The following is a 27,536-nucleotide window of genomic DNA, read 5'->3' as shown; positions in this document are numbered from 1 at the left end:
TTGGACACAAAAGGACTTCAAGAATTACGTGCTAAAGGAATTAATTAAACAACCAACAAACAAAACAGATTGGGGCAGGCGGTGTCAAAAATACAGTTGTGGGCTCCCCTGGTGGCGCAGTGGTTGAGAGTCCGCCTGCCGATGCAGGGGACACGGGTTCGTGCTCCGGTCCGGGAAGATCCCACATGCCGCGGAGTGGCTGGGCCCGTGAGCCATGGCCACTGAGCCTGCGCGTCCGGAGCCTGTGCTCCGCAATGGGAGAGGCCACAACAGTGAGAGGCCCGCGTACCGCAAAAAAAAAAAAAAAAAAAAAAAAAAAATTGTCCCTCAGTATTCATGGGGGATTGGTTCCAGGACCCCCAGAGTATACCAAAATCCGGGAATGCCCAAGTCCATTATATAAAATGGCATAGTATTTGCATATAACCTACACACATCCTCCCATATACTTTAAATCATCCCCAGGTTACTTATAATACATAAGACAATATAAATGTTGTGTACATGGTTGTAAATACAATGTAAATGCTATGTAAATAGTTGCCAGGACATATGGCAAATTCAAGTTTTGCTTTTTGGAACTTTCCGGAATTCTTTTTCCCAATATTTTCAATCCGTCATTGGTTGAATCTGCGGATGCAGAACCCTTGGATACCGAGGGTCAGCTGTAGTGTAACTTTTTAAAATTGAAAACACAATACCGTCACGTAGGAGGCACCCAGTTTAGGAGAGAGGGTGCGGCGTCTCTCTTGGGCTAAACCTCAGCTCTGCACTTACAAGCTGGGAGAATGTACACAGGTTACCTAACTTCTCTCAATCTAAGTTGCTGCATTTCTAAGTCAGGGTTTTGCCTCCTTCACAAAGACAGTTACGAAAACCAAATGAGTTGATAAAGGACCTAACGTGGTGCCTGAAGCACAGTAGGAGCTCAAGAAAAGGTACTTTCCTTCTGTCTCTGGAGAGCCGAGTGCTTAAATATGGGCCATGGAGGCAACTGCCTGGGTGTGAATCCTGGCTCCACGGCTTACCAGCCACGTGATCCCAGGTACCTCTCAATCTTTCTGAGTCTTAGTTTTCTCCTTTGCAAAATGGGATGGTGGTAAAAGAAGCCACCTGGTAGTCTTGGCACAGATTCGAGAGAGCAAGTGTGCGAAGCATTTACCTCGACCGTCGCCCAGAGGGGCATCCCGCCTGGACATGCTGTACTGGGGGAAAACTTAGAAGCCCCTGCGTGCTTTGGAATCTCTCTGCCCTCTACTGTAATAACACCCCCGTGAAGTTCTCTGTGCTCACATATGTGCGCAACTCCCTGCACCCAGGCGCCCCTTCTGTGTGCTAAACAGGGACCTGTCTAATAAATCATTTTCACAGCCCTGTCGCCAGGACACACACGGAGCCGCTGGCATCCTCACGTTGTCTGCTCCCAGCTTCGCTGCTGCCAATAACTCCCCACATCTGGCAGTGAAACGTGGCCTGTGACGAACACACAGTGGAAAGTTAATGAAAACAGTAAACTGATTTTAAAAGTCTGCGCCGCTGCATAACTCCACCTCCATCCTCAGCCTGGTCCCTCCTGTGAGCCTGTGTCTGCCTCCCTCCTCCGCTTAGACTAATGAACCTGACCCTTCCCCACCCTTCCCCTTCTCTCCTTGGCCATTATTTAGTGGGAAATGGGAGCTCCCTAAAGAAGCAGCGGAAGGACTTGGCAGCTGGGGGAAGGGGAACTGGCATATCCACATTCTGCGAGTGCAGCTTCCATCTTCCCGGCCACACCTGGCCCAGTGCTGGTGAGAGAGGACTGGTCCCAGCAGCACCTGGCAGTCTTGTCCCTCTGCCACCATGCTTCCTCTGGGGACTCATCTTAGCTGTAGTTTCACCTGTACAGAGAACCAGTGTTTGGGGAATCAGGTTAGGGGACACAGAGAACCAGTACCTTTGGTTCTGGGCAGCAGGTGGGCACAGGTGCTAGAGAGTTAGGTTCATACCAGCTCAGCCACCTACGTGCTTTGTGACTTTGCCAGGTGACTTCACCTGAGCCTCAGGTCCCTTATTCGGGGGAAGAAAAAAGTCGAGGGAGCAACAGTGCCTCCTCTGAGGTTGATGTATCAAGCATTTAGTCGAATGCTTGGCACAGGGCAAGCCCCCCGTATATATTAGCGGTTCTTATGAGTAGCAGCAGTGTTAATAATGCCTGACTTCTGAGATCTCCCCTCTGTCTGCCTTCATCTTCTCAACCCTGTCACCGTGGCTGTTTTGCTCAGTCTGATTCCCCTGGTCTTGTTCTGGCTCCAATGAACAGATCTTTAACTTTATTTCCCGGTTTCCAGACTTTAGGCTCCTCTAGACGCTGAGGCCAAGGAACCCCCTCCCCAGACCCTGCATCGACCTTCCCCCCTCCCCCACAGTACTCAGATCCTTGAGCCTCAGCCCTGTGGGACGTTCCTCACGGCCAGCCGATGGGGTGGGCACAAGTGGAAGGAGCCAACCTTCTCTCTTCCCCAGGCTGGGATCAGTGAGCTTCGGGCAGCTCTGGTCAGAGGAGCTAGGTTTAAACAAGATGACAGCAGACATGTCCAAATCCTAGTCACTTCTCCCTGGGTCCTGAGACCTCTGTAACCAGAGGCAGGGGAAGGGTAAGAATGCTCTCTGATACCAGAGGGTGGGCGGTGCCCCTTCACTCCTGCTCAGACACTGTGCCCAGGAGTCCTGCTGTGGTTCATTCATTCATTCATTCATTCAGATGATATATATCTAGTGACTTCCTGTTAATCTTGGGGAAGATTCGGCAGTCGTGTCATTACCAATATCTCCTTGCCCTTGAAGAATCTTTGCCCTTAATCGTTCCCAAATTGGATGGGAAGAAATCACAACTGCTGTCCAGGCCGACAAATAGGAAGACTTCTGAGTTGGCCCCAGCCCCCATCCACGTTAGGTCCAGATGGCAGAGTGGGGTTGGCAGAGTGGCTCTCTCCTCCTCAGGGGGGCCCCCGGCCAACTTTCCTCACATCGTCTTCATCAGATACATGTGCCACCGTTGGATTCAGCCCACAGAAAACTAGCTGTAGCTTTGTAAATAACAGTTAAAGCTGCAGATGTTCTGGGCTAAAAGAGTCAATGAGACTACAGGGCACGCAGTGCCAGACTGTGTCAGCCCACCAAGACGGGGTGAGTGGGAGGACCGCAACACGTCCTCCTCCAGGGATCACCAGAAGATTCCTACTAGGAATCCCACTTGAATAACAAAAAAAGAAATAAGCAAACCACACCTCCTCCCAGTCAGGGACATGGAACAAGAGGAAAAATGCAAAGAAAGAAAGAGGTTGGGTGTTGATAGTGTCAAAGGTCTTTCATCATGACAGGAGCTCCCAGATTCTAGGCTCCAGTGGGAGCTGTAGGAGAGGCCTGGCTTGGGGCTGGGATCCAGGTGGTGTGAAGGCAGGAGCGGTGTCTCCTTCCACCACCCAAGGCACAGACTGAAAGCCTGACAACCGGCAAGTCAGAGACACCCATCAGGGCTCAAGAGCTGCAGTGACTCCGCAGCTGCAGGTAGTGCAGGAGACTCAATCAGGATGGTGCCAGACCCTGGAGTGGAATGTGAATGGGGACCCTGGCCCCAGTGGCCTTGGATCTCAAGGAGAACCAGTTGTGTAGGATCCTGTGTTCTGGGGAGAGCAGCCCATCCCTGGGGAGTACCCACTACAATTCTCCTCTGAAAGCAGAACTTCTTCCTCTATAGCCCTGAAAATCCCACTGGCCATCAGTACAAGGACTGAGGTCTTTGGTCAAAGAACAGAGGACTAGACATGGCCTTATTCATGAGATTATTGTGTATTCCACCCTCTCAGTTTTATAGATGAAAAAAATTGAAGGTGAAAGGGCTCGTGTTGGAGAAGGTAGCCCAAAAGTCATCCCAGAAGAGCATGAGAGAGTGGTCTCTGGCCAAGTTAGCAGCTTCCAAAGCAGGACCCTTCTCCCATGAAATCGCATGCAAAATTTGAGAGGGTTGGTGTCCTAGGTCCTCTCCGTTAACTACAAAGTCTGACTCAATGTTGAGAAGAAAATCTCAAAAAATCTTTGTGAAATGAACACGTGGATGTGTGTCGTTCTTGGTGAGTGTCATAAATGGATCATCTCTCTCTCTCCTTCAGTGTCCCCATCATGTAAATGAAGGGTGGCCATCTACCCTCCTGTAACCTTGTCAGTATGGAAGGGAAATACTCAGGTGCCCACATCACCTGCATTAAAGGAGGAAATACCTCTTACCCTTTGAGGGTAATGTTGAGTCAACATTCTCCTTAAATGAGCAGTATCTGTAATAACAGTTCCCATTTGTGAAGCACCTACTCTCTGCCAGGCACTGCAGAGATTACTTTGCATAGTTTTCTCATTTATTTCTAAAATCAACCTATAAGGTGGGTTTGATTATTATTACCATAATACTTGGAAACTGAAGACCCAAGAGGCCTAGCTGTTTGCCCAGGTCTGCATGGCCCTGTAGGCAGTGCTGTCCAGAGCTGCACACAGGTCAATATGAGTCCTCCTTGCTGCCTCTCCATGTCACCTCCAGCTGCCCCTCGGCCTGCCCAGCTCAATTCAACCTACATTATGTTGCCACTCGTCTTCCTCTTTTTTTCCCCAAAAATGCTTCACCCTCATGATACACAATTCTGTGAAGCAATTCATCTCTTTTGATTACAGAATAAATACAAATTAATTATTTTTTATATGCGGATATATACAAAATAAAAATAAAAGGAATATATCCATAATCTTATCATCATACTTTGAACATTTTGATGTCTCCATCCAATAGTGTCTTTGTTTTCATTTTAACTGAGGTTCTACCTGTAGTAGCAGAATTCCCAAATAAGAAGAGAAACAACACACATGTCCACTTTCCCTCTTCTCTTGTCCGCTATTTGTCTGCTTTGAGGGCTGGAAGTAGAGGATACAGCTGACTGCCATGGCCAGATCATGACCGCCACCACCTGGTGCCTCCGGCCTCCCCCAGCACCTGGGGGCGCCGGGCTCATGGGCAATGCTGAACGCCAGAAGGACATTCAACTCGAGCTCCAAGCCGGGAACCTCAAGACGCTCCTCCCAATGTGTCTTCAGACAATCCCTTCGCATTCCCTTGGTCGTCACATCAGGCCTGTTCCCCTGGTCTCTTGAAGACCCTTTCCCGTAGCATCCCCTCTGCTGCCCTCTGGAACTCACCTCAGTAGCCGGCCCTGCCTGCTCTGCCGGAAACACTCAGCCCGCTCATTGTAGAAGCTTGAAGGAAGCTCCTGCTCTGGGCTCGCTGGAGGCACAGTGAGGCCTGTCCTCGAGATGCCTGCAGTCTGGTGGGGAGACTGGCACAGTCGGGCAGCCCCTCTCAGGAGGCGACTTGGAGCTGCAAATTGAGTATGAAAAGGAGGCAAGCATTGAGAGAGCTGGGGGAAGAGGGTTCTGGGCAAAGGGAACAGCAAGTCCAAAGGCTCAGAGGTGGGAAGGAGTTTGTCTTGTCCCAGGATGAAAAAGGTCAGTGTGGGGGGGGTGTATAAGGAGCCAGGGGGAGGTGGTGGAGATGAGACTGGAGAACTGGCAGGGGCCAAATAATGCAGCGTGGATGTTCAGTGCAAGAGAAGCCGTCGTCGGAGTTTTCAGAGAGGTGAGGCATGATCTGACGTACATTTCTTAAAAACCACATTCGTGGCTTGTGGGGGGCAGGGCAAGCTTAGACATGGGAGCCCAGCAAGGAGGTCATTGCAGTGGCCTGGAGAGAGGAAAAATGTTGAGGAGTAGGGTGGTGGCCATGCACATAGAGCGAAAAGACAAATTCTGGCGTCTGACCCACCAGGAGGTCTGGCCGGTCACCTCAGGCTGGCTGTGAGCTCCTTGAGGCCAAGCACGGACCCTCACATGCCCAGCAGAGTGCCCATGCTGGCTGGCTCTGTAAGGGACACAGCCTGGGTCCGCATTCCCGCCCTGCAGGCACGCATGAGGATGCTCCGTGGATAATGCTACCGGGGCCCACAGCTCTCCCTGTGGGGAAAGGCGCTTTGCTCCAAGAAGCTCAGAATTGGAGTCAGAGGCAAACCATACTCAGACATGACCCAGAAAACTGGCCGCCGATCCAAGACCTCAGGGCTGTCAACTAGGACAAAGCAGCAGAGGTCTCTGAGAACCCAGCCAGGACAAGGGCTTCGAGACAGTAACTGACCTCTAAGTGGTGAAGAATAAATGCATATTTTTTTCATTAATTAATTTATTTATTTTTGGCTGCATTGGGTCTCCGTTGCTGCACACGGGCTTTCTCTAGTTGCGGCGAGTGGGGGCTACTCTTCGATGTGGTGTGTGGTCTTCTCATTGCGGTGGCTTCTCTTGTTGCGGAGCACGGGCTCTAGGCGCGCGGGGTTCAGTAGTTGTGGCTCACGGGCTCTAGAGCGCAGGCTCAGTAGTTGTGGCGCATGGGCTTAGTTGCTCTGCGGCATGTGGGATCTTCCCAGATCAGGGCTCGAACCCATATCCCCTGCACTGACAGGTGGATTCTTAACCACTGCGCCACCAGGGAAGCCCAAGAGTAAATACATATTGAGAAGGTGTCTCCAGTGGTAGAGAAACGCAGTCTAAACAGAACATGAGGGTGGGTGACAAAAGAAGCCTTTCAGTTAAACATGGAGCCTCGCCCAACACTGACGACTCTTTAAAAACACTGGAAATTGTCTTTTCTGCTGTGGGGGAAAAAAAAATGCCTCCCTGTGTGCCAGAAAGAAAAGGATGTGGTCAGGAAGGAAGGGGGCGGAGACAGAGGTGGGAGGGTGGTATTTACAGGCTTCTCGGAGTCTGACATAAACAGCAGAATGAGGAAAAGCCTAATTTTAAAACTTACTCTGTAATCATGGTGCAGACCGTCTGAGAATCGGGATGTGTGCCAGTGCCGGGGCTGGGATTGGTGCCTGAGTGGGCTGGGAGGCTACCCAGGGGCCATGGGCTTCGTGACTCCCTGGGTGATACAGGGTATTGGCTTCCCCCCAGCCCCACCTCCGCCCTCTCCCAGCCCTGAGCTCTGCTCCTTCCAAAGAGTCTTCTCTCCACCCTCTCCCTCTCGACCTCCCTGCCCACCACGGACTGCTGTCTCCAGAGCCTCCTGTGCAGGGGTTTGGAGGGGAGGAAAGATGCTGGGCACTGCATCTGCCGAGTCAGAAGTGTTGCTGAGGAGGAGGCTTCCCAGGACATAGGCACCTGACTCTTCTCAGCACTGGATGGAGAAGAAAAGCTGAATTCTCAGAAAGCGTAGTGTTCTCTTTAACTAAACTTCCCACGTGCCTGACTGGTAACTCTATTGGTCTGAGCCATGACATAAAGAAACAAGGTAGGGGCCTCTTTTCCACCCTCTCAGTGCAGCAAAGTTTACACAGCGGTCAGTCTTCTTTAAGAGCAGATGCACTGAGGCGGTTAGACCACAGGCTCTCAGAACAGCACCTGGCATGTGACCAGGACTGACACCCAGCTACAGAACTGCCTCTGCTCTGCCTACGCTAACCCTATAGTTGCTGGATTTGGGACAGAACCAGGGCCCGAGAAGGAACCTGGGTAGCCAGGGAGGATGCTCTTGGGGAGAGGGGAGTCCCTTTAGCCATTGTTCCAAAACTGTTTTAATATTTTAACGACAGATATGGTGAGAGCAGTGTGTGCCAGCTAATATCATCCATGACCTATTATTTTTCAGAGCCTTTGGAGCACTAATTTAGTACCAGGGAGTCACTTTAGGGAACACGTGTGATTTAGGATAAGATCTTGTGTTCGCAACTCACTTCTGCCCAGCACTAGCTGTGTGACCTTGAGCAGGTTCCTTATTGTGTAATGGAAATGGAATGATGCCCATGTTGTGCGATCCATGTGAGAAGTAGATGCAATGCTGTTTCCAAGAGTAAATGTTAATACTAAACAGATGTGAATAAAACTCACATACCCAAAGAAAATTCAAGGTTGGAACTGTCCATGGTTCCAGAGCTGTGGATACAGATCTCCCACCTGTTACCCATCCCGAATATTTGTAGGGTCCAGGGGAAGAATGAAGGCCCACGTACCATATTTTAAAATATTAATATTAATTTTAAGCCGAACTAACAAAAGGCTGAATGTATAATTCAGACTAACAGAACGCTAAGTTCTATCCTCTGACCTTGACAGATGTATCTTTATAACAACCTGAAGGCCAGGTTCAGGTTTAGAATTCTTGGATTCCAAAAGTTCCGTGCCAGATGTAGCAGCATAGGAATAGCCAACCTTCAGCCCCTGGTTCCGTTTCTCTTCCTTCCCCTTGCTCTGTACCGTATCGAGATATGGACCATCGCACATATGCATGTGAAAGTTTAACGTGGGTATGTCCAAACTCCATGCATACCCCCAACAAACAGCCTTGGGGCCAGGGGTGTACACACAGGTGGAGTGGACCCCTTAGGAAAACAGACCAGGAAAAAAGCCTGTGTAGACCCTGAAGGCAAGTTTGGGGCCATCTGAGCTGGATCCCAGATACCCGGAGGGTGGTCTAGAAGGAGGGGCACAGGTTCTAGGTGGGCATGCCCTCTTAGCCCCACAAACTCCTGGTCCAATGTGTAAGGGCATAGCCAGAAGATACTAGAGTGGGTACCTTTAAAGTGTTGGGCCAGGCAGGGACTTCTCTTACCTAGGCCTAGGGGCAGTACCATCCTGGATGGCCTCCCCTGGGAGCTCTACAGGCTTGAAACCATCAGTCCTCTCCATGTGTGGTTCCCCTGACTCCCATTCCAGCCTCCGTCAGGGGACAGTAGTCTCAGCAGTGCCCCTGCACACCTGCCCACTCCCTGCTGGCCCCCCATCCCCTTGATGACCACAGGGCTTTGGCAAGAGCAAAGCAAGGCTCCTTCAGAGAGGTTGCTCTGGCCCTCATGGACACTGGGAGAACTTGGCTGGGTCTGGGTGGAGACCTGGACCTCAACCCAGGGACCACTTATTTGAATGAAATGCTTCACATGAGCTTGATTGAGATTTGTCTCTTTCTTCTAAAAATGGAATGCAGAAAGCACGTAGGTTGCAATAATCGATGTTTTCATTATTAGCTCCATTGGCGAGTCCAGTAGCTGTGAGCTTTGGGTCAATGGCTGATTGTCTGAAAGGAAAACACTGTGTTTATCACAGTGAGGAGAAGGGTGATTGGAGAAGGAGGGGAATGCGATGATAAGAACTAATATTGACCAAGTGTGTTACAGTTTACAAAGCAGTTGCTCACAGATCATCACCTCATTTGATCCTGGTAATAGCCCTGAGATTAAGGAGGCGGGGTTCTTTTTCTTCCCATTTCACACATGAGCAGCCTGAGGCTGATTTGCTGAGGTCAGCCAGCTGTCACCTTGGGATTGACATCCAAGACTCCTGAGGGCAGTCTTTGTTGCTTCCTCCATTCACCACACCAAAGACTTCAAGAGACATGAAATTTAGAACTCAGAGGAGCTCTTCCCACAGTGTGACGCAGTAGAAAAGGCAGAGTTTGGGGCCAGGGAGGCTTGCCTTTACACCCTGGCACCGCCCCTTACTATCTATATGACTTTGCCTAGGCCACTTTTCATGGATGAACAGTGTATACTAATCCCTGCCTCATATAGTTACTATTAAGTGCTTGCACATGGAAAGGTTCAGTGGCTGTTCATTTCCTTTTTCTCCAACGCTGCCCCATCTCTGTTCCTTACTGATACCTAACCTTCAATGTAATGTACTTTGTGCCACACTGTGTTAAGTACTTCCCTTCATTATGTCATTTAATTCTCACACCAAGTACATCAAGTAAGTCCTGTTCTTACGTCTATTTGATAAATGGGGAAACTGGTATAGAAATGGCAAGTAACTTGTCTAGTAAATGGTAACTACTAAGTGATAGCACTAGGTTTACAAGCCTAGACATTCTGGCTCCAGAAATCCTCCCTTCAGCTTCTTTGCTTGAGCAGCTCTCTACTTTATCTTTCTTGTCCCCTTCATTGCCCAACTTCTTTTTTTTTTTTTTTTTTTTTCCGTACGCGGGCCTCTCACTGTTGTGGCCTCTCCCATTGCGGAGCACAGGCTCCGGACGCGCAGGCCCAGCGGCCATGGCTCACGGGACCAGCCGCTCCGCGGCATGTGGGATCTTCCCGCACCGGGGCACGAACCCATGTCCCCTGCATCGGCAGGCGGACTCTCAACCACTGCGCCACCAGGGAAGCCCCATTGCCCAACTTCTTGAAGGAACTCCCTGAACTCTCCATTTTTTCTTGTGTTTATTCATTCCCTCCATAACCCCTTACAGAATGGCCTCCACCAGCATATCTTTACTGCTGTCTTGATAGTAAATCTAATGGCTATTTCTTAACCTCACTCTCTTCCATTTGTGTGGCTTTTGACAGTGATGACTCCCTGAAATTCTCTTGACTTTGGAAACAAGTTCTACCCCCCCCCTTCACTGGCTATTCTGCTTTTCAGATTCCTCTTTGTCTTCTGGCCATCTAACAAGCCCCCTAAGATCTCTGTTTCATCCCCAGAGATCTCACCCATCCCCATCACATCAACCAATTCTCTCCATGCAGATAGTTGCCAAATTTACATCTCTAGCCCTGATTTGCTCCTAAGCTCTAGACCCAACTTTGCAACTTCATAAAAGCAGCAGCATCCCAACTGAAAATGGTCTCCTCCCCTCTTTCACTTCAGATCAATTCAATGCTTATTTATTTAACAAATAATGTTGAACTCCTGTGTGTCAGGCACTGTTGTTGGTACTGGAGATATAGCAGTGAATAAATTGTCAGTACTGGAGATATGGCAGTGAATAAAACATAGGAAATCCCTGCCTTCTTTGGGGTTATATTTAGGGAGTGAGATAAGGAGAGATAGACCATTAGCTAAGTAAATTATATAGTATATTAGACAGTGCTATAAAGAAAAACGAATCAGGGATGGGGAGGGCTGGGGCAGGAAGTTGCCATTTTGAATATGACTGTCAGGAAATATTGCACTGAGAACATGATATTTGAGCCAGGAATGATGGAGGCAAGGGAGCAAGCCTTTCAGATAATTATAATATAATCTGGGACCTGTAAAGATCTGGATATATCCATGGGAGCACAGAAGAGAAGGCTTCCTGGAGGAGGTGATGCATGCAATGATTCTCAAATGTCAAGTAGTTAAACACAGTGAGACTTTAGGAGAGGAAAGAGCAGTGCAGGCAGACAGCACAGCGTGAGCAAAAGGGCAGAGGTGAGAAACAGCATGGTATGTGGAGACAGGGAGGCCAGACTGCAGAGGGCCACATATGTCCTATTAAGGAACTTGAATGTTAGCCTGTAGGTGATGCCAGTGATGTCCAGGTAAAGGAGACTTTGAAGGGTTTTAGGTAGAGAAAAGACATAATCAGATCTGCATATTTGTACATGAGTACAGCCTAAAAGATGAATTTGAGAGGGAGCAGGATTGGATGCAGAGAGACAAGTTATGGGCCATTACAGCAGACCAGGTAAGAGATGCCAAAGACTTGGATTAAACAAGGGCAGTGAGAGTTGAATGGAGAAAGGGAGATAAATTCAAGCATCGCTTATGGGGCAAATTCACAAGATGCAGTAACAACAGCTTTGGCAGTCTAGGAGAAGGCAGAGGAAGAGCGAAAGATGACCCTCACTCTGTCCTGGAAGACAGGGTGAGCAGTGGGCCAATGCCTGCAGCAGAGACGGGGGAAAGGGCCAAGTTTACGGTGGATGTGGTGAGTTTGGCTTGGGCTATGTGGAATTTGACGTGATTTTGGCATCCCATTCAAAGTAGTCATAATGGTCATAGAGTGATTCCAATGGTGCTGTTATTCTTGGAACTTATCAGGAACTATTTGAAAACTATTATGAAAGCCAATTTATCAGCTACATAAACCAGTCATGCATTTTACAGGCAAAACTCTTTTTGCAAAAATAAAAAAGCCACGACCTTGGAATGCACATTAATAGCTATTTTTCATAAAAGAAACAGAAATGATATGATACTTTTCAAAAAGAAACCTACTCCCTTTTCACTAGGCTTAAGTCCCTATTCGTTACGCTTAAGTCATAATGAATTTTGGCTGCTTCCAAAATCAAACCCTCCATTAATCGTGTAGTCCTGGGGCCCCTGGGCCTATGGAAAAGAACATGCCTCAGACCTGAGGGATTTCCAATAGAGCAGTGGCCAAAGTCACAGCAATGGATGGAACGAGTGTGTAGCCTCCCAAGGTCACCATGCCCATTAGCTACACTCACCAAGTGCCTTTGTTTTTGTTTTTGTTTTACATCTTTATTGGAGTATAATTGCTTTACAATACTGTGTAGTTTCTGTTGTATAACAAAGTGAGTCAGCTATATGTATATATGTGTGTGTCTGTATATATATATATATATCCACATATCCCCTCCCTCTTGAGCCTCCCTCCCACCCTCCCAATCTCACACCTCTAGGTGGTCACAAAGCACCAAGCTGATCTCCCTGTGCTATGTGGCTGCTTCCCACTAGCTATCTATTTTACATTTGGTAGTATATGTATGTCCATGCCACTCTCAATTCATCCCAGCTTCCCCTTCCCCCCAACCATGTCTTCAAGTCCATTCTCTACATCTGCGTCTTTATTCCTGTCCTGCCCCTAGGTTCATCAAAACAATTTTTTTTAGATTCCATATATATGTGTTAGCATATGGTATTTGTTTTTCTCTTTCTGACTTACTTCACTCTGTATGGCAGACTCTAGGTCCATCCACCTCACTACAAATAACTATTTCATTTCTTTTTATGGCTGAGTAATATTCCATTGTATATGTGTGCCACATCTTCTTTATTCATTCATCTGTCAATGGACACTTAGGTTGCTTCCATGTCCTGGCTATTGTAACTAGCGCTGCAATGAACATTGTGGTACATGTCTCTTTTTGAATTATGGTTTTCTCAGGGTATATGCCCTGAGAAAGTAGTGGGATTGCTGGGTCATATGGTAGTTCTGTTTTTAGTTTTTAAGGAACCTCCATACTTTTTCCCATAGTGGCTGTATAAATTTACATTCCCATCAACAGTGCAAGAGGGTTCCTTTTTCTCCACACCTTCTCCAGCATTTATTGTTTGTAGTTGTTTTTGTTTTTTGTTTTTTTTTCTCAGTACGTGGGCCTTTCACTGTTGTGGCCTCTCCCGTTGCGGAGCACAGGCTCCAGACGCGCAGGCTCAGCGGCCATGGCTTACGGGCCCAGCCTCTCCATGGCATGTGGGATCTTCCCGGACCGGGGCACGAACCCGTGTCCCCTGCATTGGCAGGCGGACTCTCAACCACTGCGCCACCAGGGAAGCCCGAGTTTATTTTTGTGTATGGTGTTAGGAAGTGTTCTAATTTCATTTTTTTACATGTAGCTGTCCAGTTTTCCCAGCACAACTTATTAAAGAGGCTGTCTTTTCTCCATTCTTGCCACATACTCTTGCCTCCTTTGTCAAAGATAAGGTGACCATATGTGCGTGGGTTTATCTTTGGGCTTTCTATCCTGCTCCATCGATCTATATTTCTGTTTTTCTGCCACTACCATCCTGTCTTGATTACTGTAGCTTTGTAGTCTAGTCTGAAATCAGGGAGCCTGATTCCTCCAGCTCCGTTTTTCTTTCTCAAGATTGCTTTCGCTATTCGGGGTCTTTTGTGTTTCTATACAAATTGTAAAATATTTGTTCTAGGTCTGTGAAAAATGCCAGTGGTAGTTTGATAGGGATTGCATTGAATCTGTAGATTGCTTTGTGTTGTATAGTCATTTTCACAATGTTGATTCTTCCTGTCCAAGAACATAGTATATCTCTCCATCTGTTTGTATCATCTTTACTTTCTCTCATCAGTGTCTTATAGTTTTCTGCATACAGGTCTTTTGTCTCCTTAGGTAGGTTTATTCCTAGGTATTTTATTCTTTTTGTTGCAGTGGTAAATGGGAGTGTTTCCTTAATTTCTCTTTCAGATTTTTCATCATTAGTGTATAGGAATGCAAGAGATTTCTGTGCATTAATTTTGTATCCTGCTACTCTACCAAATTCATTGATTGGCTCTAGTAGCTTTCTGGTAGCATCTTTAGGATTCTCTATGTATAGTATCATGTCATCTGCAAACAGTGAGAGCTTTACTTCTTTTCTGATTTGGATTTCTTTTGTTTCTTTTTCTTCTCTGACTGCTGTGGCTAAAACTTCCAAAACGTTGTTGAATAATAGTGGTGAGAGTGGACACCCTTGTCTTGTTCCTGATCTTAGAGGAAATGCTTTCTGGTTTTCACCATTGAGAATGCTGTTGGCTGTGGGTTTGTCATATATGGCCTTTATTATGTTGAGGTAGGTTCCCTCTATGCCCACTTTCTGGAGAGTTTTTCTCATAAATGGGTGTTGAATTTTGTTGAAAGCTTTTTCTGCATCTGTTGAGATTATCATATAGTTTTTATCCTTCTATTTGTTAATGTGGTGTATCACATTGATTGATTTGCATATATTGAAGACTCCTTGCATTCCTGGAATAAACCCCACTTGATCATGATGTACGATCCTTTTAATGTGCTGTTGTTGGATTCTGTTTGCTAGGATTTTGTTGAGGATTTTTGCATCTATGTTCTTCAGTGATATATGCCTGTAGTTTTCTTTTTTGTGACATCTTTGTCTGGTTTTGGTATCAGGGTGATGGTGGCCTCGTAGAATGAATTTGGGAGTGTTCCTCCCTCTGCTATATTTTGGAAGAGTTTGAGAAGGATGGGTGTTAGCTCGTCTCTAAATGTTTGCTAGAATTCACCTGTGAAGCCATCTGGTCCTGGACTTTTGTTTGTTGGAAGATTTTTAATCACAGTTTCAATTTCAGTGCTTGTGATTGGTCTGTTCATATTTTCTGTTTCTTCCTGGTTCAGACTTGGAAGGTTGTACTTTTCTAAGAATTTCTCCATTTCTTCCAGGTTGTCCATTTTATTGACATGTAGTTGCTTGTAGTAGTCTCTCATTATCCTTTGTATTTCTGGTGCCTTTGTTTTGATGTGATGATTAAGAAGTCTATTTTATTTCTCTCTTCCAGAGAATCCTCCAAGACAAGGGTAGCTTCCTTCTTTCCCTTTCAAGACAGGCACAAGAGTGCAACTTTATTGTATTATCTCTGTTTTCAGAAAATCTGGGACCAAACTAAGCTTTGTGATTTTCCCACAAAACTGACCTCTAGATCCTGGGTCCGAGTCACTGCTCACATAGCTCTGGACAGGAAAATGGAGAAAAAACATGAATGTAAAGACTCTATAGACAAAGTAATTGAATAGAATGCCAAGCTAGCCAGTCCTGAAAAGGACAGTGTTATAACAAGCCAAACTCCCCAGGCAACATGCCACAGATGGCCCGGTGTTTAGGACTGGAGGGCAAGTACAATGTTACACTTATTGGGAATACTTGTCCTCCAGTCCCACAGAGGAAACCAAAGGGCAGCAGAGCCTGATCACTGTAAGTAAAATGAAGAACAGGGTTGAAGCAACACAGAAAATGAATGCCTGGTGACTGAATAATTGTCCCAACCCTTTGACTCGGGGCACAAAACTGCCTCCAGTGTGACCATTTCATCAACCCAGCAGGCAGATTGCTTCTCACTTGACCTGACCTTGTATGATTTTACCCCACTCAAACAACACTTATTCCCTTTTGTACAGTAAGAAGTGGCTATAGAATTATCTGGGAGCTACTCCTTGGCCCAGCTACAACTAGCATGGGTAACGAAATGGTAACTTAAGTCTCCAACTTTATGCATCAAGTCAATTCCTCTTACTTAGTTTCTGCCAAGCATTATACACTGCAGTTTTTCCCAGCGGTTATCAAGGGCATGGAGGCAAGAGAAAAGGTTCTTGCAGCTGTGGGCTCACCTCCTCTCCAGGCAATCCAGCCTGCCCCTCCCTTCAGGCTGGGGCTGCCTAGCATCGGGAGTACTGTGGGGGGGGCAGCAGGAGGCAGCAGTCAGTTTCTCCATGTCCCTGTGTGAAGGATTCTGAGACAGTTCAGTATTAACCTGGCAATACAACTCCCTTTTAGGCCATTGGTATAAAGTCCTACAGGGACAGTGGCACCCGCTGGCACTGGCTTATCGCATTGGAACAAGCTTCTAAATATTTGTGCCCCAGCATGAGCCGAAGCTGCCCTCCGCCTCTTTAGGAGACTCTCCGAGACCAACACACAAGGAAGCAAAACTGGTGAGGGGGGCTTCCCTGGTGGCGCAGTGGTTGAGAGTCCGCCTGCTGATGCAGGGGACACGGGTTTGTGCCCTGGTCTGGGAAGATCCCACATGCCACGGAGCGGCTGGGCCCATAAGCCATGGCCACTGAGCCTGCGCATCCGGAGCCTGTGCTCTGCAACGGGAGAGGCCACAGCAGTGAGAGGCCCGCGTACCGCCAAAAAAAACTGGTGAGGGGTTAAATAACCTACCCAAGATCATACAACTGCAGTGTGGCTGACAGGGTTTTGGTGCTGTGGCCGGGTGTCAGGCCTCTGAAGGAGGAGAGCCGAGTTCAGGACATTGGTCCACCAGAGACCTCCCAGCTCCACATAATATCAAATGGCAAAAGCTCCCCAGAGATCTCATGCTCAATGCTAAGACTCAGCTCCACTTGACAGCCAGCAAAATACAGTGCTGGACACCCTATGCCAAACAACTAGCAAGACAGGAACATAACCCCACCCATTAGCAGAGAGGCTGCCCGAAATCATAATAAGGTAACAGACACCCCAAAACACACCACTGGACGTGATCCTGCCCACCAGAAAGACAAAATCCAGCCTCATCTACCAGAACACAGGCACCAGTCCCCTCCACCAGGAAGCCTACACAACCCACTGAACCAACCTTAGCCACTGGGGGCAGACACCAAAAACAACAGGAACTACGAACCTGTAGCCTGTGAAGAGGAGATCCCAAACACAGTGAGTTAAGCACAATGGGAAAACAGAGAAATATGTAGCAGATGAAGGGAAGGAGCAAGGTAAAAACCCATCAGACCAAACAAATGAAGAGGAAATAGGCAGTCTACCTGAAAAAGAATTCAGAGTAATGATAGTAAAGATGCTCCAAAATCTTGGAAATAGAATGGAGAAAATACAAGAAATGTTTAACAAGGACCTAGAAGAACTAAAGAGCAAACAAACAATGATGAACAACACAATAAATGAAATTACAAATTCTCTAGAAGGAATCAATAGGAGAATAACTGAGGCAGAAGAAAGGATAAGTAACCTGGAAGACAAAATAGTGGAAATAACTACCACAGAGCAGAATAGAGGAAAAAAGAACAAAAAGAACTGAGGACAGTCTCAGAGACCTCTGGGACAACATTAAATGCACCAACATTCGAATTATAGGAATCCCAGGAGAAGAAGAGAAAAAGAAAGGATCTGAGAAAATATTTGAAGAGATTATAGTTGAAAACTTCCCTAACATGGGAAAAGAAATAGTCAATCAAGTCTATGAAAGAAATAATAAGAGATCACTGAAGAAGTCAAAGAGGAAATCAAAAAGTACCTATAAACAAATGACAAAACATGACAACCCAAAACCTATGGGATGCAGCAAAAGCCGTTCTAAGAGGGAACGTTATAAAAAAAAATCCTACCTTAAGAAACAAGAAACATCTCAAATAAACAACCTAAACTTACACCTAAAGAAATTAGAGAAAGAAGAATAAAAACACCCCAAAGTTAGCAGAAGGAAAGAAATCATAAAGCTCAGGTCAGAAATAAATGAAAAGGAAATGAAGGAAACAGTAGCAAAGATCAATAAAACTAAAAGCTGGTTCTTTGAGAAGATAAACAAAATTGATAAACAATTAGCCAGACTCATCAAGAAAAGAAGGGAGGGGCTTCCCTGGTGGCACAGTGGTTGAGAGTCCCCCTGCCAAAGCAGGGGACACAGGTTCATGCCCCGGCCCGGGAAGATCCCATATGCCGCGGGCGGCTAGGCCCATGAGCCATGGCCGCTGAGCCTGCGCGTCTGGAGCCTGTGCTCCGCAACAGGAGAGGCCACAACAGTGAGAGGCCCGCGTACCGCAAAAAAAAAAAAAAGAAAAGAAAAGAAGGGAGAAGACTCAAATCAATAGAATTAGAAATGAAAAAGAAGAAGTAACAACTGACACTGCAGAAATACAAAGGATTATGAGAGATTACTACAAACAACTATATGCCAATAAAATGGACAACCTGGAAGAAATGGAGAAATTCTTAGAAAAGTACAACCTTCCAAGTCTGAACCAGGAAGAAACAGAAAATATGAACAGACCAATCACAAGCACTGAAATTGAAACTGTGATTAAAAATCTCCCAACAAAAGCCCAGGACCAGATGGCTTCACAGGTGAATTCTAGCAAACATTTAGAGACGAGCTAACACTCATCCTTCTCAAACTCTTCCAAAATATAGCAGAGGGAGGAACACTCCCAAATTCATTCTACGAGGCCACCATCACCCTGATACCAAAACCAGACAAAGATGTCACAAAAAAAGAAAACTACAGGCATATATCACTGAAGAACATAGATGCAAAAATCCTCAACAAAATCATAGCAAACAGAATCCAACAGCACATTGAAAAGATCATACACCATGATCAAGTGGGGTATATCCCAGTAATGCAAGGATTCTTCAATATATGCAATCAATCAATGTAATACACCATATTAACAAATAGAAGGATAAAAACTATATGATAATCTCAACAGATGCAGAAAAAGCTTTCAACAAAATTCAACACCCATTTATGAGAAAAACTCTCCAGAATGTGGGCATAGAGGGAACCTACCTCAACATAATAAAGGCCATATATGACAAACCCACAGCCAACATCGTTCTCAATGGTGAAAAACTGAAACCATTTCCTCTAAGATCAGGGAAAAGACAAGAGTGCCCACTCTCACCACTATTACTCAACAACGTTTAGGAAGTTTTAGCCACAGAAATCAGAAAAGAAAAAGAAATAAGAGGAATCCAAATCAGAAAAGAAGAAGTAAAGCTCTCACTGTTTGCAGATGACATGATACATACATAGAGAATCCTAAAGATGCTACCAGAGAGCTACTAGAGCTAATCAGTGAATTTGGTAGTGTAGCAGGATACAACATTAAAGCACAGAATCTCTTGCATTCCTATACACTAATGATGAAAAATCTGAAAGAGAAATTAAGGAAACACTCCCATTTACCACTGCAACAAAAAGAATAAAATACCTAGGAATAAACCTACCTAAGGAGACAAAAGACCTGTATGCAGAAAACTATAAGACACCGATGAGAGAAAGTAAAGATGATACAAACAGATGGAGAGATATACTATGTTCCTGGACAGGAAGAATCAACATTGTGAAAATGACTATACAATCCAAAGCAATCTACAGATTCAGTGCAATCCCTATCAAACTACCAATGGCATTTTTCACAGAACTAGAACAAAAAATTTTACAATTTGTATGGAAATACAAAAGACCCCAAATAGCCAAAGCAATCTTGAGAAAGAAAAATGGAGCTGGAGGAATCAGGCTCCCTGACTTCAGACTATACTTCAAAGCTACAGTAACCAAGACAGTATGGTACTGCCCCAGAAACAGAAATATAGATTAATTGAACAAGATAGGAAAACCAGCGATAAACCCACGCACATATGGTCACCTTATTTTCATAATGGAGGCAAGAATATTCAGTGGAGGAAAGACAGCCTCTTGAATAAGTTGTATTGGGAAAACTGGACAGCTACATGTAAAGGAAGTAAATTAGAACACTTCCTAACACCATACACAAAAATAAACTCAAAATGGATTAAAGATTTAAAGGTAAGGCCAGACATTATAAAACTCTTAGAGGAAAACATAGACAGAACACTCTATGACATAAATCACTGCAAGATCCTTTTTGACCCACCTCCTAGAGGAATGGAAATAAAAACAAAATTAAACAAATGGGACCTAATGAAACTTAAAAGCTTTTGCACAGCAAAGGAAACCATAAACAAGATGAAAAGACAACCCTCAGAAAGAGAGAAAATATTTGCAAATGAAGCAACTGACAAGGGATTAATCTCCAAAATTTACAAGCAGCTCATGCAGCTCCATATCAAAAAAACAACCCAGTGCAAACATGGGCAGAAGACCTAAATAGACATTTCTCCAGAGAAGATATACAGATTGCCAACAAACACATGAAAGGATGCTCAACATCACTAATTGTTAGAGAAATGCAAATCAAAACTACGAGGTATCACCTCACACCAGTCAGAATGGCCATTATCAAAAAATCTACAGGGGTTTCCCTGGTGGTGCAGTGGTTGGGAACCCACCTGCCAATGCAGGGGAAACGGGTTCGAGCCCTGGGCATGGAAGATCCCACATGCCACGGAGCAACTAAGCCCATGTTCCATAACTACTGAGCCCTGCACTCTAGAGCCCATGAGCCACAGCTACTGAAGCCTGCATGCCTAGAGCCCATGCTCCGCAACGAGAAGACACCGCAATGAGAAGCCCGCGCAGCGCAACAGAGTAGCCCCCGCTCACCGCAACTAGAGAAAGCCCTAGCGCAGCAACAAAGACCCAGCACAGCCAAAAATAAATAAAGAAATAAATAGATTTATTTTTTTAAAAAATCTACAAACAATACGTGCTGGAGAGGGTGTGGAGAAAAGGGAACCCTCTTGCAGTGTTGGTGGGAATGTAAATTGATACAGCCACTATGGAGAACTGTATGGAGGTTCCTTAAAAAACTAAAAATAGAACTACCATACGACCTAGCAATCCCACTACTGGGCATATACCCTGAGAAAACCATAATTTAAAAAGAGTCATGTACCACAATGTTCATTGCAGCTCTATTTACAATAGCTAGGACATGGAAGCAACCTAAATGCCCATCAACAGATGAATGAATAAAGAAGATGTGGCACATATATACAATGGAATATTACTGAGCCATAAAAAGAAAAGAAATTTAGTCATTTGTAGTGAGGTGGATGGACCTAGAGTCTGTCACACAGAGTGAAGTAAGTCAGAAAGAGAAAAACAAATACCATATGCTAACACATATATGTGGAATCTAAAAACTACGGTCCCGATGAACCTAGCGGCAGGACAGGAATAAAGACGCAGACATAAAGAATGGACTTGAGGACACGGAGAGGGGGAAGGGTAAGCTGGGACGAAGTGAGAGAGTGGCATGGACATATATACACTACCAAATGTAAAATAGATAGCTAGTGGGAAGCAACCGCATAGCACAGGGAGGTCAGCTCAGTGCTTTGTGACCACCTAGAAGTGTGGGATAAGGAGAGTGGGAGGGAGACGCAAGATGGAGGAGATATGGGGATATATGTATATGTATAGCTGATTCACTTTGTTATAAAGCAGAAACTAACACGCCATTGTAAAGCAATTATACTCCAATAAAGATGCTAAAAAATAACTGAATAAATAAATAATAAAATAAGCTACAAGGATATATTGTACAACACAGGGAATATGGCCAATATTTTATAATAACTAAATGGAGTATAAGCTTTAAAAATTGTGCATCATTATATTACACACATGTAACATATTTTGTTCAACTATATTTCAATAAAAATATTTAAAAAGAAAAAGTAATGTCGTAGGATATTCTATCACTTCCTAAGAGAAGAACTTCATTTCGAACAAGACCTCCCCCTCTTAGCTGATGAGTGGACAGTCTCATTTCTTTCCTTAATTATTAAATTCTCATGCAACACTGCTGAGAGTCATTCTTTGTCCCAGGAAAGGATTTATGGAGGACGCATAGCCAGGTTCTGCTGACTAAACGTCTGCCCCTAGGAGGACCCAGTCCATCTTCCCATGGCAGCTCTGGGAGCTGCTAGCCCCCTGGATAGCCTGAATGCCCTCCACTCTGGCTTCCTCCAGCATCATGTGAGGACACTTCAGAAGGCAGTGTAGCACGGTGGTCAAAAACATAGACTTTGGAGTCAGACAACTCCAAGCTCCACGTCTTACAATCTGTAGAACCCTTGGCATGTACCTTAACATCTTTAAGCCTCCACCCTCTCATGTGTAAATGGAAATAAAAATGTATTTATTTTGTGGGATATTTTGAGCATTAACTGAGATGACATAATTAAAGTACTCAGCACGGTGGTTGGAATAGTGCAAGCATTCAGTAAGTATCAGCTATGATGATGATGATGAGTAGTCCATAGCACTGGGGGAGACACATGGGCTAAGAGTAGGGCACATATGCTCCTCCTTCCCTCTGTTCAAGGTTGGGAGCAGCCAGGAGTAACAAAGCACCCAGAATGGCAAGTTTGCTAAACTAAGCAATTAGACTTCCAGGCTGGACTTAAAGTTGATGGGAGAACAACATAGTAGAGACTATGTATGCCAGCCTATGGCACAACTTGCAAATTGAAGTGTTTTCCCAAAGGTGACCATTATCTCCTGTGTTATCAGTTTCTATGTCTGTTTTCTAAATGCTGGATTGGCCAATGACTAGAATTTAAACAACTTTCTTTTTTCAGTAGAAATTCTACTACTTTGATTTCCTAGGAAATCAGTATAACCTTTAACCTTACCTCCCTTTGCCCTCCTTTCCACCTGATACTTCCTTCCAAGTATGTCAGATTTCAACCACCACCTTTTCTTAACAAACCTTAGAGACGGATACTTCCTGAAAAAGTGGTTTTTGCAATCGAATGCCTCTAGGTAGTTCATTACAATTGCACCATTCCAGCTAATTGATGCCTCTTTGTGGGTCTCATAAATGCTTCTTTGAGCTTTTTGCTTCCAGTTGGACCAGCTATGGCTTAATTTAACTTGTTCTGGTATTGCTTTTTTATTTTTGATTTGTTCTCATTTAATCCCGAAACAGCACAGCATAGAACTTTTTGACCTGAATTCCCCTCTGAACCTCCCATTTTGCCCAAGTTGACTGTGATAGTAAGTGGTGGGCATCTCTCCAGCTTTTGAAAAATTCATTCAGCCTCTTCTTTTCTTGTGCATCTCTTCTGCTTTGCCAGGTCAAGCTGGGAACTGCCTGACTTGAGGGAAGGGAGAGTAAAAGCCATCAGTGACTCAGATGGGGTGAGCTACCCTTGGTACGGGAACACCACAGAAACTGTGACCCTGGTTGGCCCCACCAACAAGATCTCCAGGTTCTCCGTCAGCATGAATGACAATTTCTACCCCAGTGTGACATGGGCAGTGCCAGTGAGTGACAGCAATGTGCCACTGCTCACGAGGATCAAGAGGGACCAAAGTTTCACTACCTGGCTGGTGGCCATGAACACCACCACGAAAGAGAAGATCATTCTGCAGACGATCAAGTGGAGGATGAGGGTGGACATTGAGGTGGACCCTCTTCAGCTCTTGGGGCAACGGGCCCGGCTGGTGGGCAGGACTCAGCAGGAGCAGCCCCGGATCCTGAGCCGGATGGAACCTATCCCCCCCAACGCACTAGTGAAACCCAATGCCAACGATGCCCAGGTCCTCATGTGGAGGCCCAAGCGGGGGCCACCTCTGGTTGTGATCCCTCCTAAGTAGAAGCAGACTGGCCTGACTGTGTGTGGAGCACACGCCACTGAGACACACAGTGAGGTTGCCAGGGGTGGCAGGAGCCAAACTGAGTTTCTGAGCCAAAGCAGACCTCGTGGTTTGCCAGCCTTTGCAGCCACTTGTGAAGAGTAGAGCTGCTCCTTGGGTGGTACAACCATAATCCTTAGGAAAAATCCCTTCCTTTTAGGAATAAAGAAATCACTGATTTGACAGACTTGCTGTGATTACCATGCAAGTAGCCATATTTTGGAGCTGACCAGGATGATTCTTTGAACTATTGACCATTTCTTTCCTGTGAGATGCAGGGGATGGAAACAAAAGTAAACAGTGCCTGTGGCAAATGCTGCTTCCCAACCAATTAGAAGTGGGAGTGAAAACATCCACACCAGGTGTTTGTAAGACATACAGTTCCACTGCCCAACTGGAGGGTGCTGGGGAAAGGGTTGGAAGGAAAGTCAGGTGGTGAAGAGAATGGGCAATGGAAGGAGGAGGGAATAATTTGTTATTGCAAAATAATACCTGTGCATGTCTTAGTTAATCATCAACACACTCACTGGAATGAAAGAAACGCTAAGAAAACTGGAGACGTGATATTGGTTCCATTCTGAGGGAGAGCCTCCTAGGAACTGTCCAAGTTGCTGACCGTAGTTCTAACTGATGGTGACTCTCAATGGTTCCATCTACCCACCTCTTTCCAAAAACTGCTTATTTAAAGTATCCTCAATCACAGTATTTGGATAGATAGTTCTGTATTCTGCAATAGCTGTGATATTTGGGGCCTTCACCATGTTTTTAGTGAAACCCGAATTGTGATTTTGTTTACAGCTGCTTATTCTGTTCCCATTACCAGCCCTAAATTTACAAAAAGATAATTGTTTATAAGCCATGAACCCATGTAGAGTTTCAAGAACATTTCTACAAGTAAGAATAGTATTTTTACTGTTACACGTTCACACATGCAAGCACACATGCCAGGATATATATAGCATAATTACTAGCAGATTTGCCAGCTGTACCTGCATGTGTGCTTATAGGTTTTATGCATACCCAGTACATATACTGTGTACCTATATATGTTTATTTTAGCTCAACTTCACAGAAGCTCAACTCTAACTGCTTGAGCATTTGTGAGAAAGTGCTCCATAAGTCTTAACTTCAGACTCTTAATGAAAATCTGAGTTACTCACAGTAAGCAAACCTGTATTGCTGAGATCTTCAGTCAGGCCAATATAAACTTTTAAAAGTATCCAGTCTTTACCATAAGGATCACCACAGAAAGAGCTTTTAAATCACTACAAAAAGAGCTTTTCCTTTTATCCTCCATAGTGCTAATTTTGATTGATAGATAGATGATAGATAGATAGATAGATAGATAGATGATAGATAGATAGATCCTTGTTCAAACCCCCCCATGCAAAATAATTATAAAACTCTCATAATATCATCGTGGATTTTATGGGTGGATACTGCCAGCCTAATTTCAGAGACGAGAGAGTTACGATTCAACACAATTATTACAATCCAACACAATTATTACAATCCCATGGTTGGCTCCAGTGACCTGTCTTTTATCAGAGTTTGAAAAGGGAGAAGAAAAAACAGGATGACTTGTTTATTACATTTATTAAAAATGCAATTTAGTCTAATTTATTTCAGGTCCCAGGAGATGGTGCTTATTTACATGAGAGGGTTAACAGAGCCGCTCCAAATTATGTAGTGTTTTGGAGTGTGTCTCACACCCCAACCACCAGCTACTCTCTTATAGATCAGTTATTGATGGCAAGCTGAGCTATTTATAACACCACGTTAATGACACATCGGTGACTCACAGAAGACCTGGAGACATTTCATTTAGAAATAATTCAGCTATTACATTTGGATTCCTCTGTCGCTTCCCATGTTATGCCTCCTTGTTTTATGGGAGAGGTAGTCCCAGAGAGTTCCATGGTTTAAATATAAAACTGCTTGATTTCCACGCTGATGTCAGAAACAGGACTCTCTCCCTGTGAATGAATTAGATGCTACCCTTATGGAATTCTGGAGTGTGGATACTTATCCTGGAATCCAATCCCTGTTGGCCCTACTTTAAGAAAACCTGATATTTAAAAATCTAAAATTGTAACAAACAGAAGGTTAATGAGGAAGTATTTTTTACATTGCAAAATACTACACAAGATTTCTGCCCATTAAACTAAGACATTACTTACACAATTATGTTTATAGCATAACTTTTATCGTATTTATAAAGCAAGGTGCTACATACTTAGCTAGACTTGTTCCTACTGAAAACTCACACTTTTCAGAGTTTTAAAAGAAATGACCTCCCACAAGTTTTCTGGAAAATTATGTAACAACAAAAATGAGAAAAGTAGATGGGAAAGTGCTTATGAAAGTTAAAGGCACTGTGCAAATATACATTATGATTATTGTCAGTGATACTGTTGTGAACTCCATAGTTGGGTCTCTCAATTCTGAAATCAGCCTGGCAGAATGCTCGATTGCCCTGCAGCCTATTATTCTAAAGTTATAGTTGCTTTACAAGGAAATGATCCCTTTTCTTTCTGTCATCCTTAGATCATTACCTTTCAGCTAATCAGGATATTGCCGAATGAAACTCTCCAACAAGAGAGAATTCACCTTGAAATCTCTGTTGGGGTCACCCCCATCCTCCCATGAGGCCTTTCTTCCCCTGACAGTCCCTGGGTCTGATGCCAGACACCATCAGCTTAAAGGGGCTCCTATGGTGCCTTGATTAGGTTTTAGTTGGGTGGTCTTAGTACTATATTTGGATTCTAAACACATATACACACAACAGTTGGCACAAGAGTTTTTAATTCCTGTGTGGAAAAGAGCATTTCATTAGGTCATAGATTCTTTAGTCACCTCTGAGATTTTTTTATTCCATGATCTCAAGGAAATTGAGGTCGAGCTATATTAGCTTATCTATTCAGGGTCACATCATTCAAGGGGTCATAATTAGCAGCAGAGCCAAGAGAAGACCCTAGGTCTCCCATATCTCATATCACAGCATGGTCACACTTACCTAAGACCCACAGCTTTCCCCTTGTCTCCAGCCAAAGCATTGTCATCAACCTTGAGCCATTCACCCTTTTAGCACTAGAGACAATTGAATCCATCCTTTAAAGAATAGGGGGAAATCCTTGTCACAAGTATGTTCAAAAAATGAATGTTCCTGGTTTCCCTTTATCTATGCAAGCTGTTCTGAGATTGAACTCTTAATCTGGGCCCTTTGCAGCATCCTACATTCCCAGTTCATTGCTTTGGTCCACAGCATCCAGCAAGGTTGGAGGCGAGTTCATTCTCTGCCTCCCCTTCCGTGGGCCTTTTTGCAACTCCCTCTTTCCTGGTGCTAGGAATATCTCACAGGTCAAAATCATGTTCTCTGCAGTAGTTCTGAGCAGTAAAATAAAAGAACTACAATTTATGGAGTATTTTACAAAAGGCTTCCACATGCATTTTCTCATCCCCAGACAGTCTTATGAGTGTAATATTGTTGTTGATATTGCTATTATTATCCCCTTTTTACAGACAATAAATTGAGATCCAAAGGAGTTAAGAGACTTATCCATAGGCACACAAATAGAAAATGTCATGAGTTAGGATTCAAACTGAGCCACTTGACTCCAAATCCCATGCTGTTACACTACGCTGTGGTGCCTCCCGCGTTGTTCCCTGCCTAGAGAGCACAAGAGAACGAAGGAAAGGAGAAAGCAAGTCACTTTCACCCACACAGTCATGTAGTCCCTACCAGTCTACTAAGTGGACATATTAAAATAAGAGAAGTAACACTGTTTTCTTATGCAGAAAACTGTGTAATCCCAGGGAGATTTGCCCAGAAGAAAGCCTGTTGGGGGCTACAGTGTGGGAGCTGGCTGTCACTCGGCATCTCTTAACACAGTACTGGTAATTAGTGGAGTAGGAAATCTGCTCTCCTGGTCTGAGAATC

The 27,536-nt window shown here is 44.9% G+C and overlaps 1 protein-coding gene across 1 annotated transcript in view; it reads left to right on the top strand.

Annotated features, from left to right (window-relative positions):
* The window catches only part of FAM78B (family with sequence similarity 78 member B), a gene marked incomplete at its 5' end in the record, with an annotated part of 91,691 nt that extends 68,133 nt beyond the window's left edge, over positions 1–23,558 (top strand). The window contains one exon of the mRNA XM_082667116.1: positions 23,035–23,558. Coding sequence (XP_082523242.1) covers positions 23,035–23,557 — 523 coding nt within the window. The 3' untranslated portion in view covers position 23,558. The remainder of the gene's footprint in view (positions 1–23,034) is intronic.
* Positions 23,559–27,536: the final 3,978 nt, after the last annotated feature.

Source organism: Grampus griseus (assembly GCF_964374135.1).
Source record: "Grampus griseus genome assembly, chromosome: 1".
Classification (NCBI taxonomy): Eukaryota; Metazoa; Chordata; class Mammalia; order Artiodactyla; family Delphinidae; genus Grampus; species Grampus griseus.
The sequence above is the reverse complement of the archived record's forward strand: the minus strand, read 5'-3'. Positions and strand labels throughout refer to the sequence as shown.